This window comes from Engystomops pustulosus, chromosome 2 (genome assembly GCF_040894005.1).
Source record: "Engystomops pustulosus chromosome 2, aEngPut4.maternal, whole genome shotgun sequence".
Classification (NCBI taxonomy): Eukaryota; Metazoa; Chordata; class Amphibia; order Anura; family Leptodactylidae; genus Engystomops; species Engystomops pustulosus.
In genome coordinates this window covers 161,140,663-161,155,056 of record NC_092412.1, presented here as the reverse complement: position 1 = coordinate 161,155,056, position 14,394 = coordinate 161,140,663, and the positions used below count along the sequence as shown (strand labels likewise).

Genomic DNA, 14,394 nt, shown 5'->3' with positions numbered 1-14,394 from the left:
TGTCAGGAACAGCCGCAGTCTTACCCCGATCACTGTGTCTGACCGGTGTTGGCAAGTCACTACCCGCCGCACCGTTCTATTACAACGCGTGTTGGGAATAGGCTATACAATCTTTATTTTTTAAGCAATTTAGACAAATAAGGGCTTATTTTTTGCGAGACGCGATGCACTGTAAAAAAAACTTTATTTTAGAGGGTGTTTAGCTTATCAAAGCAATTTTATTAACTTTTTTCGTGTGGAGGAAAATAAAATCATCAATTCTTATTTTGGATTTTTAGCATTTTTTGGGGGGGTGTTCGCTGTAGCATAACAATAATATATTATCTTTATTCTACGGATCACTACGATTATGGTGATACCTCATTTATATAGTTTTATTTTTATTTGTCCAATTTTATTGAAGGAAAACTAGAATAGAAAAAATTGCATTTGTTTTAGTATTGCCATCTTTATAGTGGCATAACTATAGTATTTTTTGGTTGACGGAGCTGGTTGTGAGCTTATTTTTTGCGTGACAAGTTGTTCTTTTCAGTGGTATCATTTTGGCGCTTGTAACTTTTTCGGATCACTTTTTAGAACATTTTTTGTAAAGCAATTTGATAAAAAGTTTTAATTTTTGGCAAGTTTTTGGGTTTTTTTTTTTACCACGTTCACCTAGAGGGTCCAATTATGATTAGGATTTATTGTACAGATTGTTACGGACGCGGCGATACCAAATAAGTGGGGGTTTTTTGTGATTTAGTGTATTTTATACTTTATTACTTGTGTAAAGGGAAATGTGGTGTTTGGGGGGACTTTCACTTTCTTTTATTATTTATTTTTATTTTAAAAAACCTTTATTGTTTTAACTTTTTTTTACAGTTAATGACATCTAAGCTTGAACAAGTGATCTTCTGATCACTTGTTCAAGCTTTTTTACAGGTTACACAGTGCAATACAGATGTATTGCACTGTGTAATGTAAGACACTGAGCATGCTGCGCATGCCCAGTGTCTTACAGCCGGGTCCTGCCAGAAGGCAGGGACCCGGCACCGGGATGAAGATCTCGCAGCCCCGGGCACCGGCAGTCCCGGGGCTGCGATCGGAGCAGCGGACCCCCCCGGTAAGCGCCGCGGGGGGGTCCGATTCCCCTCACATTACATTTAAATGCCTCTGGCGTGTTAGGGGTTAACACCCGCGATCGGAGAAATCTCCGATCGCGGGTGTTAGAGGCAGGTGTCGGCTATAATATATAGCCGACACCCGCAGCTTCTGGCGCCGGCTCCGTTCAGGAGCCGGCGCCAGAAGCTTGACGTAATAATACTGCATTTTGCGGGAACGCACCTCCCGCCATGCAGTACTATTACGTCAAATGTCGGGAAGGGGTTAAAGGGGTATTCCTATGAAGACAAGTTTCTTATATTCACTCATTATAACAAAATAACACATACTCTAATTCACTGTTATTAACAAAAGTACAGCATTTCACAAATATAATTCCAACGTGTCTCTATCAGTCCTGGTGTATACAATTTAAGTTGCCCCCTGGCTGTATACAGGGGGGCGGCAGGCTGGCTGGCTGTATACAGGGGAGGGCAGGCTGGCTGGCTGTATACAGGGGAGGGCGGGCTGGCTGGCTGTATACGGGGGGCTGGCTGGCTGTATACGGGGGCAGGCTGGATGGCTGTATACAGGGGGGCAGGCAGGCTGTATACTGGGTGGGGCAGGCTTTCCGACTGTATACTGGAGGGGCAGGCTTGCTGCATACATGGGGGAAGGGCGGCTGGCTGCATATGGGGGGCAGGCTGGCTGACTGTATACTGGGGGGGTAGGCTGGCTGTATATGTATACTGGCGGGGAGGCTGGCAGTATACTGGTGGGGAGGCTGGCTGTATACTGGGGGGCTGGCTGTATACTGGGGGGAGATCGGCTGGCTGTAGTAGTAGCTATATTCTACATAGGGGACAGTATTATAGTAGTTATATTCTTGTACATAGGGGCAGTATTATAGTAGTTATATTCTTGTACATAGGGGCAGTATTATAGTAGTTATATTCTTGTACACAGGGGGCAGTATTGTAGTAGTTGTATTCTTGTACATAGGGGGGAGTATTATAGTAGTTATAGTCTTGTACATAGGGGGCAGTATTATGTAAATACAGTACATTCTTGCACATAGGGGCAGTATTATCGTAGTTACATTCTTGTTTATCGGAGAAGGTATTGTAGTAGTTTTTTGTGTATATATAAGTCAGCATTAAGTTGTGTTCTTTCAAAAAAGAAGCAGTATGAGTCTCTTTCACTGCGCTGCTTATGTTGATTTAGACCATCTTTAAACAGTTCCTGTGGAGTTTAGTAACTCCACCCACATCACATGGTCTTCCCTACTTGTTTTGACCCTGCCCACAGAATTGGGCCACTTTTACATTTTTTCCAGGGTCACTTTAAATTCCCAGCTCACCTTTGGGTGAGTGTGTATTTGTATTAACGTGTATATAGTGTGTGTAGAGTTTATATATGTGTGTTATGCGTAGGTAGTCTATGTGTGCTTATGTCTGCGCAAAGTATATATGGTATATGTGTATTATGATGAATAACATCTGGTATGAGGCCGGCAACAAGGGTTTTGGGGGCCCCCTGTTTCTAAGTTTGCATCGGGGCCCACTGGGTTCTTGTTACACCACTGCCAAGGCACCATGTGACACTCCTCTATTTCTTATTAAAATTATTGACTTTATTCATTTTGGCAAATTCCAGTTTTTCTATTTGTATGATTTGTTATGAGTGGTGGTTTTGTCCTTTTATAATCCTCTGTTAAAGGAAATTTACCATCAAAATCAAGCAAGATAAACCAGATGCACTTATTCATAAATATACACACTGTGACTGTGCTAATCGTATTATATTTGTTATCCATGGTCCTTCTAAAATCAATTTTTAAAATTATTCCAACAAACTAAAAGTGCTAAAGAGATACTTTTACACTGTGGAAGAGCACTTATCCCCCGCCCACTGTTTACTAAACAGGAAGGAGAAAGTGCTGAGGGTACAGGGATGACCGTAAGACAGACGGTGAGTGTAACAGCCTGTGAAGCAAGAAAGAGGGGGTCTGTGGTGATGCCCCGCAGAACCCTTCTGGCTTATTAGCATAATTTTTTTAATTGATTTTAGAAGAAAGGAGGCCATGTATGACAAATAATATAAGACGATTACCATGGTCACTGTAAATGAATTTGGTTTATAATGCTTGATTTTGATGGTAGGTTTTCTTTAAGTTCTCTTTGGCAAAGTCAGTGATGGGTAGTGCTATCTGACACTTTAATCTCTTGGAAATTGTTCTTGGCTCTTTAGTTACTATTTATATAATCTTGTGGCCACGTCCAGTTAGTTTGGCTAGAGTCCCATAAATCTTCTGGATAATATTTGCTACTGTAGTAACAGGAACATCAACCAGCTTGCAAGTGGTCTTTTAACATACACTCACCGGCCACTTTATTAGGTACACCATGCTAGTAACGGGTTGGACCCCCTTTTGCCTTCAGAACTGCCTCAATTCTTCATGGCATAGATTCAACAAGGTGCTGGAAGCATTCCTCAGAGATTTTGGTCCATATTGACATGATGGCATCACACAGTTGCCGCAGATTTGTCGGCTGCACATCCATGATGCTAATCTCCCGTTCCACCACATCCCAAAGATGCTCTATTGGATTGAGATCTGGTGACTGTGGAGGCCATTTGAGTACAGTGAACTCATTGTCATGTTCAAGAAACCAGTCTGAGATGATTCCAGCTTTATGACATGGCGCATTATCCTGCTGAAAGTAGCCATCAGATGTTGGGTACATTGTGGTCATAAAGGGATGGACATGGTCAGCAACAATACTCAGGTAGGCTGTGGCGTTGCAACGATGCTCAATTGGTACCAAGGGGCCCAAAGAGTGCCAAGGAAATATTCCCCACACCATGACACCACCACCACCAGCCTGAACCGTTGATACAAGGCAGGATGGATCCATGCTTTCATGTTGTTGATGCCAAATTCTGACCCTACCATCCGAATGTCGCAGCAGAAATCGAGACTCATCAGACCAGGCAACGTTTTTCCAATCTTCTACTGTCCAATTTCGATGAGCTTGTGCAAATTGTAGCCTCAGTTTCCTGTTCTTAGCTGAAAGGAGTGGCACCCGGTGTGGTCTTCTGCTGCTGTAGCCCATCTGCCTCAAAGTTCGATGTACTGTGCGTTCAGAGATGCTGTTCTGCCTACCTTGGTTGTAACGGGTAGCGATTTGAGTCACTGTTGCTTTTCTTTCAGCTCGAACCAGTCTGCCCATTCTCCTCTGACCTCTGGCATCAACAAGGCATTTCCGCCCACAGAACTGCCGCTCACTGGATGTTTTTTCTTTTTCGGACCGTTCTCTAGAGATGGTTGTGTGTGAAAATCCCAGTAGATCAGCAGTTTCTGAAATACTCAGACCAGCCCTTCTGGCACCAACAACCATGCCACGTTCAAAGACACTCAAATTACCTTTCTTCCCCATACTGATGCTCGGTTTGAACTGCAGGAGATTGTCTTGACCATGTCTACATGCCTAAATGCACTGAGTTGCTGCCATGTGATTGGCTGATTAGTAATTAAGTGTTAACGAGCAGTTGGACAGGTGTATCTAATAAAGTGGCCGGTGAGTGTATATCTTTAGTAGGTTTGTATATAATGTTCTTTCTGAATTCATAAGACAACTTTCTCCTTCTCTTTCTTTAGTCCTTGTTCAGTGTGGTACGCACCATCATACCACAAAGCACAGTATCTAATTTTATTCTTCTTATTCTGTAGCTCTTTACAACTCATAAGTGACGTATACAAATAAAATAAGACATAATAGAGTACAAAGAGTCATATGGAACAATAGGAGTGAGGTCCTTGTTCACAAGAGCTTACAGTATATGAAAAAGAAGGGGGTGACACAAGAGATATAAGAGCTTATATAATGGTACAGTAAAAGGGAACAGAATAAAATAATTTAATACATGAATAAAGATGTTGCTGCTTGAATACACAATCAGCCATACGAAGTTCAAGGTCAGTGGGACCCATTTCCCATTTCAAATTGTTATCTGTTATAATTTTTATATTTCCTTTTACTTCTAGAAGACAAAGCAAGCATGGAGCCAACGCATCACTAGATTCTAGTCCAAAAGTCCAAGTCCAATATTGTTATATTTTTTACGTTTATTACATCACCTTCGCACATATATAGTTCACATTCTCTCAACTGTCGCACACAGCTTGAATAGAAAGCATCTATATTCCTTACTTAATAAGATCTTCTCTTCCAATATATTAAGTAAATGATAAACGAGAAAATATCCCATATTTTGTCTGACTCTATGGGAAAATTCAATAAGATATGAGGCACATGGTAGTTGCATCAAGACATCCTGCATGACCGTATTGTCTTTCGGGAACGAGAGGTGGATATCACTCTTTTCCTCTCCCTCTTTATCCCTTTTCTTCTGGTCCTACCCTTTTTCCCTTAATGTGACCCTCATTTTTATTATGTTTTGAAAACAATATTGTTATTGTCCCGTTATTGTTATTGTTGGTGACTGTGACAAATGCTGATGCCACTGTTGCCATTGGGGTGATTTTCTTCTTCTGGATATAACAATCAAAATCCAGTGAAAGCTAAAAAAATATAGCTTGTCCTACAGAGGCAAAGCTGGTAAAATGTAAAAAGTTATTTTTGCTGTTATTATGTATACATGCAAGACAACGGGACTGGATGGTAAAACAAAGATTTTCCATTTACCATTAGTTCTAGGTGTCCTTTATTATATGTAACAAAATAGAGACCACTGCTAGTGATGTCCTATGCTCTGTCATTGTCTCCCCTGGGTTTCCAATCTGATCCCCTCATTTAAAAATCCATACTCTGGGGCCAATTTGATTGAAATTAAAATAAGGCTAAGTTCACATCAGGATTATCAGCCTATTTATTTCTATTACAATTAATGTTAACCCCTTCCCGACATTTGAAGTAATAGTACTGCATCGCGGGAGGTGCGTTCCCGCAATTTGCAGTACTATTACGTCAAGCTTCTGGCACCAGAAGCTGCGGGTGTCGGCTATATATTATAGCTGACACCCGCCTCTAACACCCGTGGTCGGAGATTTTTCTGATGGCGGCTGTTAACCCCTAACATGCACCCCTAGCATGCGCAGCAGCTCAATGTCTTACATTACACAGTGCAATACATCTGTACATTTCAAGTTAAAGACATATGGAAAATGTTAGTTATCAAGTTATTTTAGTGATATGACCAACTTTCCAAAAAGTAGAACATTTTGAATTTGGAATACGTTTTTTTCTAAATTTTCACCAAATTTCCATTTATTTCATTAATAAATACTAAACATATTGCTTAAATTCCTCAACCAACATGAAGTACAGTGTGACACAAAAAATAATCTCAAAATCAACTGGATATGTTAAAGCGTTCCAAAGTTATAACCACTTAAATAGACACATATCAGATTTTTTAAAATGGGCCATGTCAGGAAGGTGAAAAGTGGCTTCAGCGTTAAGAAGGGAATCTCTCATACATAAAGGTAATCACTATGGAAAACGGACGTTGAATAGAGGAACTTCTGTATTTAGTTTTCATTATGATCCTCAATAATGGAGCATTTTTTTGTGTGTAGAAGGAAACCCACACATTTTCAGGTGGACTGGGAATCTACTGGTGGGTCCCCTGTGTACTGTTACTCTTTGGGGCACATGTATCATAGTTTTTCGACTGACACTTTTTCAAGTTTCCTGAAGATGGCCTACTTAATCATTGCAAAGTATCTTAAGTTTTTCTCCTTTGTGATACATGTGATGAGTTGCCTCTTTAGTCTCACTTTTAAGACTTATTGTGGGGTGTGACTTCTTAGTCCCAAATAGTTTACCAAAAGTAATAAAGTATATTATTTTTAAAGTTATATAAACCAAATTGATTCATTCAATAAGTGCTGTAAATATACTGTATTTCAGTTAAGGTCATTTGTTTAAAAAAAGGTTATATTTAGACCATGCCATTTTACTTTTGTGTCTTACACAAGTTATGAATTACAGGATCTTTGAAGGATATTGAAGCTTTGTCTGCCTTGTTCTATCTATCAATCATGGCAACTGGAGGTGGAGAAGACAGTCCTGATGTAGCTATACGTCCAGATGTAGTTGAGAAAGAAGGTGAGTTATCTAAGAAACATGTTGAAAAATAGCTAAATGTATACTGTACATCCATTTAAAGAAAATAACTTTCATTAGAAGGTCAACATTAAGTGCTCACAAAAAACCAGGAACAAGAAAAATTGTTGGTTCTCGAGCACAATCACTGTATACTAAAAGTGTTGTATACTAAAATAAAGTTAAAAAATGTGAGATGATCTATACACTATGTAGAGTTGTAATTCCATAGAAAATGTACTCATGCTTTTATTGTTACAAACTAGATTGAAAATTTGTGAGATGAGATCACATCAAAGACATTTTTATGCTACAAGTCTTTGCCACAAAGCATTTTACAAGCCTTTATTTTACCTTTCCCTTACTGTTTTTAAAATTCTAGGTGGGGAAAAAAAGCAAAAATAACCTGAAACAATTTAAAAAATTCATAGTGTCATAGTAAATCATGGTATATAAGGTTGGAAAAAGACACAAGTTCTTCAAGTCCAACCTTTAAGAATAAAACAAATGTTTTTCCCCATAACATCTGATATCTCTGCTCCCCACAAAGGCATCCAGGTCTCTCTTGAACATGTACATAGAGTCCGCCATAACAACCTTCTGCGTCAGAGAGCTCCAGAGTCTCACTGCTCTCACAGTAAAAAACCTTTGTTTATCGCGATGGTAGAATGGCCTCTCCTCTAGGCGTAGAGGATGCCCCCTTGTCCTGGTCACAGGCCTACTGTAGGTAGAGGTCAAACCAGAGGTCCAAACAGCCCCATTCCAGAAAACCTTTTTAGTGTAGACAATTTACTCAAACGTAATGTAGTCTTTCATTTTTGCTTCATTGGTAGCAGATACGTTTTCATAACATTTTTCTTCTATAGAGCAGCAAGCAGAGGCTGTTTTTCTCAGTTACACATTCCATATGAGTGCAATGAGAAGTGAAAATGGAGATTCAAGACCTCTTAATGGTGAAATAGAAGATGCAAGGCAAACAAATCGGTACCAGTCTGCTGTAAAAATTTTAAGTTATATGATTAGGCTGTGTTCACATCTCGTTTTTTGTTTACAATGAGCATATACGCTGGAAAAGAATCTATACATGGACTTATTCTGGCAGACAGAGGCATAATTGTTGCCTTTGTCTGACAAGTATATGTTGCATCCCCTGAAAAAGGTAGGATGGAAAGACGTAGCAAGCTACCTCTTTCCACCTTGCTCCCTCTTACTTAGCGACGTTTACACTCAGGGGAGGCAATATAAGCCTAAAAGGAGTGGATGCAGCTTATTGCATCCTTCCCTCAAGCTCGCTAAGCAGATTGGCAGCTGCCAATGTATGGGGTGGTTCCCAAGTCATGTCAGTGTCCTTATATGATTTCACTATGGGAAACACCCCATAAATTAGCATCAGCCAATCGCCAGCTTGTATACACTCCTCCCCCCGCATTCAGAGGGGAGGAGGGGTACTGAGGGACGTATCTCACTGTATAGTTACAGTAGGATACATCTGTGCCATGTGTTGTAAGGAAACCGCAGAATCCCCTCAGTTGTGTCCCCACAACATATGGCAACAGCTGTGAACCGAGCCATAATTTATATTATTTTCAATAATAAATGTTACATGTACATGTGTTATGCATATATATCCCCTATTCGTAATTATAACCCCCTTTAATAGCAAAGTTACATGAAATTCCCTTGGAGGCTGCCACATAATGCCATATATTCCCGCTTGTTGCTTGTAATAAAAGGCATGTAGATCAAAATCAGGAAACATGCTGAACATATGGGTCATAACACAACAAATGTGAGCTGACTCCAAAAGGGGTTTTCCAATTACAGAAAGTGATATTACCATATTGAAGGAACATGCCATATTTTGAAGGGGTCTGACTATGAGGAATAGCTACAGTCAGTTCCCCATTAAGTATCAGGCACTTAAACGCCTTTGCTTAGGACATACATTTGTACAGGGGCTGTCCTAAGAAGCATGATTTATTTTCTAAAAATATTTTTTCTAATCTTGGCTAGTCTGTCACCAATTGACATTGTGTTCTAAATTAGAAGAGCGGGAGCCTAGTGAGTCATAGTATATATGCAACACCCCTGCCGATGCATGGGTAGGCTGTTCATCGTTTTGGCCGTTGTCTGCCGTTCAATAAAGAACTGTAAGTTGATTTGCACAACGTTGCCTCCGTCTGATCCCTGGATACGGCTGTTTACCACCACGGAGCTTCCCCATCCATCCCCCAGGGACTCATCTTACAGAGAACTCAGGGGTTGCCCAAGGGAGAAACCACTGCATCAGCCTCTCCCTCCATATTTCTTGCACACACCACCTGCTGGAGTCCTCTGGTCCCCATACCAAGCATGGCATAGCAGGCTAGGCCCCGGTGGGGGATGTTGCATATAGAAGTGGGAAAATAAGGTATGTAGTGTATAGGTGTGGGATTTTTAGGAGTGGGATAGTGGGATCTAATAATGTATATATGGTTGTCAAAATGTATACAAGTGTAGGCACAAGTATTAAAGGGGTTGTCCAGCTTCAACATATATGTTATTGTTTATAGAATTAAAGGGGCTATATGAGGGTATAAAAATGCATTGTTGGCTGAGATGGGGCTGTGTAAATAAAATAAACATGTACTTACCTCCCAGCGCCCTCCCAGCCTCCATCGCTGCGATCTCTATGGTCAGTGCCCCATGTAAACAAACAGGGCCACGTAAGCCACCAATGTATTTTTTTTACAGGATAACCCCTGTAACCCCTGAATTTTTTCTTGTTCCCATTAAAGGGGTTTTCCCACCAATACAAGTTATGCCCTATCCTGTGGAAAGGGCCTAACATGCTGATCGATGGGGGTCTCGGGGATCGCTTTGGCGATCTCCGTCAGCTCCATAGAGATAAATGGAGCAGAGCGGTCAAGCTTGGCCATCTGCTCCACTACTCTGACGGAGCGATGTGGGACCCCATCGGACCCCTCGTTTTCGTGATCTGTGGGGGTCTCATCACTGATAGGGCCTAACTTGAGTTTGTGGGAAAACCCCCTTAAGAATGAAGCTCCATAGTTTACTTCTAGTTGTACACAAGTCTGTCCATTGTCATTTGATGGACACACAGGTGCTCAGCTGGTATTGTACAGCACCTGAAAAGTATTAAGGCTCTGAAATATTCTTTGCAAAAATGTGTATGGGCATTGCTAGAATACCACTTTCAGACACTAGAAGTCACTGATCACTAGACTGTCACTAGTTTTGCTTCACATACTGTTCTCTAAGCACACAGCAAGCAGACTATTCCTAGTCATATCCCACCTATATTTGTCATGATGCAACATTTTTTTAAGAAACCAATCATCCATGTTTAATTTTAGGTATAAATTGATAAGTAACAAATGAAAAAAAAATCTGACATTCATATAAAAAACTATTTCCTCTTTTAACAGTGAATATGACAAAGTGGGAAGGCAGTTAGCTACAATTGGTGATGATATATATAAGCGGTATGAGACAACTTTTGATAATTTCCTTAAAGACCTGGACCCCAACCTCGAAAATGCTTATGAAATCTTCAAAAAAATAGCTTCCAGGTAATAAAAGCTGAAATATGTATTGTTAACTTCTTTGTTGTTCTTTACTGCCTGTAGTAGGGAAAAACAATCTTAATTGGTAAGTATCAAAAATCAGGCTGCTAAATCTTTAAAGCCCAACACTACAGGCTTAGGAGATCCATGTATTATGGCTATAATATGCTATTCACAGTGTGTTTCTCACAGTAACCTCTTTAATTTCTAGGGCAATAACTATGCATATATATATATATATATATATATATATATATATATATATATATATACAGGCGGTCCCCTACTTAAGGACACCCGACTTACAGACAACCCATAGTTACAGACAGACCCCTCTGACCTCTAGTGAAGCTCTCTGGATGCTTTACTATAGTCCCAGATTGCAATAAACAGCTGTAAGGTGTCTGTAATGAAGCTTTATTGATAATCCTTGTTCCCATTACAGCAAAAAATGTTTAAATTGCAATTGTCACTGGGGCCAATTTTTTTTTTCTCTGGATCTACAATTATAAAATATACAGTTTCGACTTACATACAAATTCAACTTAAGAACAAACCTCCAGACCCTATCTTGTACGTAACCCGGGGACTGCCTGTATATATATATATATAGATATATATATAGATATAGATATATATATATATATATATATATATATATATATATATATATATATAGATATATATATATAGATATAGATATATATATGCAATAACTATTCAAATACCAATAACATAGACACTACATCAACATCCAAAAATATCTGACACTAGCATAAGGTTAACTATGTCACATGTTAGCAGAGTGTTCACACCTATTGTGTTTCCCCATCAAATGGTATTTCATCAGAGGTGCTTTATACACAAACTGATTCCTTTATAAACTGCATAGATTTGATAACATGAAAAAGAAGCGTGTTTTATCATATCGTATTGACATTCTCAGCTCTTTATCTTCAGCTATCGACTATGCTAGCTATTGCTGCTCAGGACGCCCACACCAGTATGGCTGTACATTCCTAGTGGAATCACGCCTATATAAAAGCTAAGCTCCAACCAAAGAAGGAAGTGGATCGGTATGGTATTGCATCATTGGATAACCCCTGCTCGCAAAGAAGTTAGGGCCGGTACAACTGATGGAGCCACACCTCCTAAAACAACAGCTGATTGCAGATACTCGTAATTAGCTGAGAATATACTTGCGTATATCTTATGCTGGATTTGTCAATTTAAGAAATAATGTGGGGATTTATTCAGAGATCTCTTGAAGTGTCCACAAGAAAGATTAAGGAAGTAATCATCCAGATGTACAGTGATTATGTATAATAATGAGTATATCAGATAATACAGCACCAATACAAAACTATAGACTATGAAACATCAATGAAATCGGTGTGACACATCACAGTATATTGATAGCGTTGTAAGAATATCATAGTATATCAGATTGAATACCTGGGACAAAAGAAGTAAGGATTTCAGTAAGAATGTCAGAATCTATTATGTGCATCCTACGTACAATATGTAAAGGTAATCAAAGAAAACCTGAATATTGTATATGTTCATTGAGACCATCAGGTTGCAATGTACGTAGGGTGAATATCCATCTCTATTCTCCTTGTGAAACCTTACAATCAAAGTCTGCCTCTCGGGGAGGGTTCAACCACTTCGATAATTTGAAAGCATATAACCATACGGTCTCGTGATGCTCCCAAACATGGCGAGTGATTGTAGTATCCTTAGAATTTTATGTCATTAATGTAGTCACTGAATCTTCTTTGTGTCTCCCTGAAGGTCTTTCCCACAAATTGAATTTGACAGATATAGGTTAAAAGATAAACAAGTCCCACTGTTTTGCAATTGGCAAAAGATCTCATCTAATATTGGTTACCAGTCAGCGATCTGCGAAACGATTTGCTTGTCAAGATATATTTATAGGCTTTACATGTTCCACATTTAAAGGTACCCTTTGGTTTTTAAATGTAGTAGATGGCTTTTCATTAATCATCTCTCTCTATGACATTCATCATAGACACCCAAGATATGCACTGTTGATCATCACTTTTTAATGAGAACCAAAAACTCTTCGTTTATTCAAGGCCCAGGGTGTGCCTCCTTTTAGTATCCCCTATCTTTTGAAGTGGAATTTGAAATCATTGGCAGCCTTTAGAGATTCACAAATAGTTTTACAATTTCTGTGAAACTGCAAAAACACCATGCTCCAAATTATTATGCAAATTTTTATCTGATTTTCCTGACAGTCAGTATAATAATAATTACCCGTTAGAATATACATTTTATTGAACAAACCTCTCAATGATAACAGCATATTCTTCAAAATAAAGATAAAATCAAAATGCACAGTTCCAAATTATTACCGTATATACTTGAGTATAAGCCAACCAAAGTATAAGCCAAGACCCCTAATTTTAACACAAAAAACTGGAAAAACCTATTGACTCAAGTATAAGCCTAGGGTGGGAAATGCATTGGTCACAGCTCCAGTATATAGCCTGCCAGCCCTCTGTAGTATATAGCCTGCAAGCCCCTGTGGTATATAGCCTGCCAACCCCTATAGTGTATAGCCTGCCAGCCCCTGTAGTATATAGCCTGCCAGCCCCTGTAGTATATAGCCTGCCACCCCTCTAGTATATAGCCAGACAGCCCCCTGTAGTATATAGCCTGCCAGCCCCTGTAGAATATAGCCTGCCAGCCCCTGTAGTATATAGCCTGCTGCCCCTGTAGTATAAAGCTTGCCGCCCCCAGTAGTATATACTCTGCCAGCCCCCAGTAGTATATAGCCAGCCAGCCCCATGTAGTATATAGCTTGCCAGCTCCTGTAGTATATAGCTTACCAGCTCCTGTAGTATATATCTTGCCAGCTCCTGTAGTATATAGCTTGCCAGCTCCTGTAGAATATAGCCTGCCAGCTCCTGTAGAATATAGCCTGCCAGCTCCTGTAGTATATAGCCTGCCAGCTCCTGTAGTATATAGCCTGCCAGCTCCTGTAGTATATAGCCTGCCAGCTCCTGTAGTATATAGCCTGCCAGCTCCTGTAGTATATAGCCTGCCAGCTCCTGTAGTATATAGCCTGCCAGTTCCTGTAGTATATAGCCTGCCTGCTCCTGTAGTATATAGCCTGCCTGCTCCTGTAGTATATAGCCTGCCTGCTCCTGTAGTATATGGCCTGCCAGCTCCTGTAGTATATACCCTGCCGCCCCTGTAGTATATAGCCTTCTGCCACTGTAATATGTAGCCTGCAGCCCCCAGTAGTATATAGACTGCCAGCCCCCAGTAGTATATAGACTGCCAGCCCCCAGTAGTATATAGACTGCCAGCCCCCAGTAGTATATAGACTGCCAGCCCCCAGTAGTATATAGACTGCCAGCCCCCAGTAGTATATAGACTGCCAGCCCCCAGTAGTATATAGACTGCCAGCCCCCAGTAGTATATAGACTGCCAGCCCCCAGTAGTATATAGACTGCCAGCCCCCAGTAGTATATAGACTGCCAGCCCCCTGTAGTATATAGACTGCAAGCCCCTGCTCCCAATGCCTGTAGCCTGTAGACCTTCCGACGTCTTCCCTTCTATTCAATTGTGCTGTATCGCATGTCCTC

The 14,394-nt window shown here is 40.2% G+C and overlaps 1 protein-coding gene across 2 annotated transcripts in view; it reads left to right on the top strand.

Moving 5' to 3' along the window:
* The window catches only part of BAK1 (BCL2 antagonist/killer 1), a 54,061-nt gene that overhangs the window by 26,516 nt on the left and 13,151 nt on the right, over window positions 1–14,394 (top strand). Inside the window, exons 2-4 of one of the 2 annotated variants that reach the window (XM_072137164.1) lie at window positions 7,098–7,214; window positions 8,078–8,195; window positions 10,640–10,783. In XM_072137164.1, coding sequence (XP_071993265.1) covers window positions 7,148–7,214; window positions 8,078–8,195; window positions 10,640–10,783 — 329 coding nt within the window. In that variant the 5' untranslated portion in view covers window positions 7,098–7,147. The remainder of the gene's footprint in view (window positions 1–7,097; window positions 7,215–8,077; window positions 8,196–10,639; window positions 10,784–14,394) is intronic. The other variant, XM_072137165.1, reaches the window with a different exon arrangement.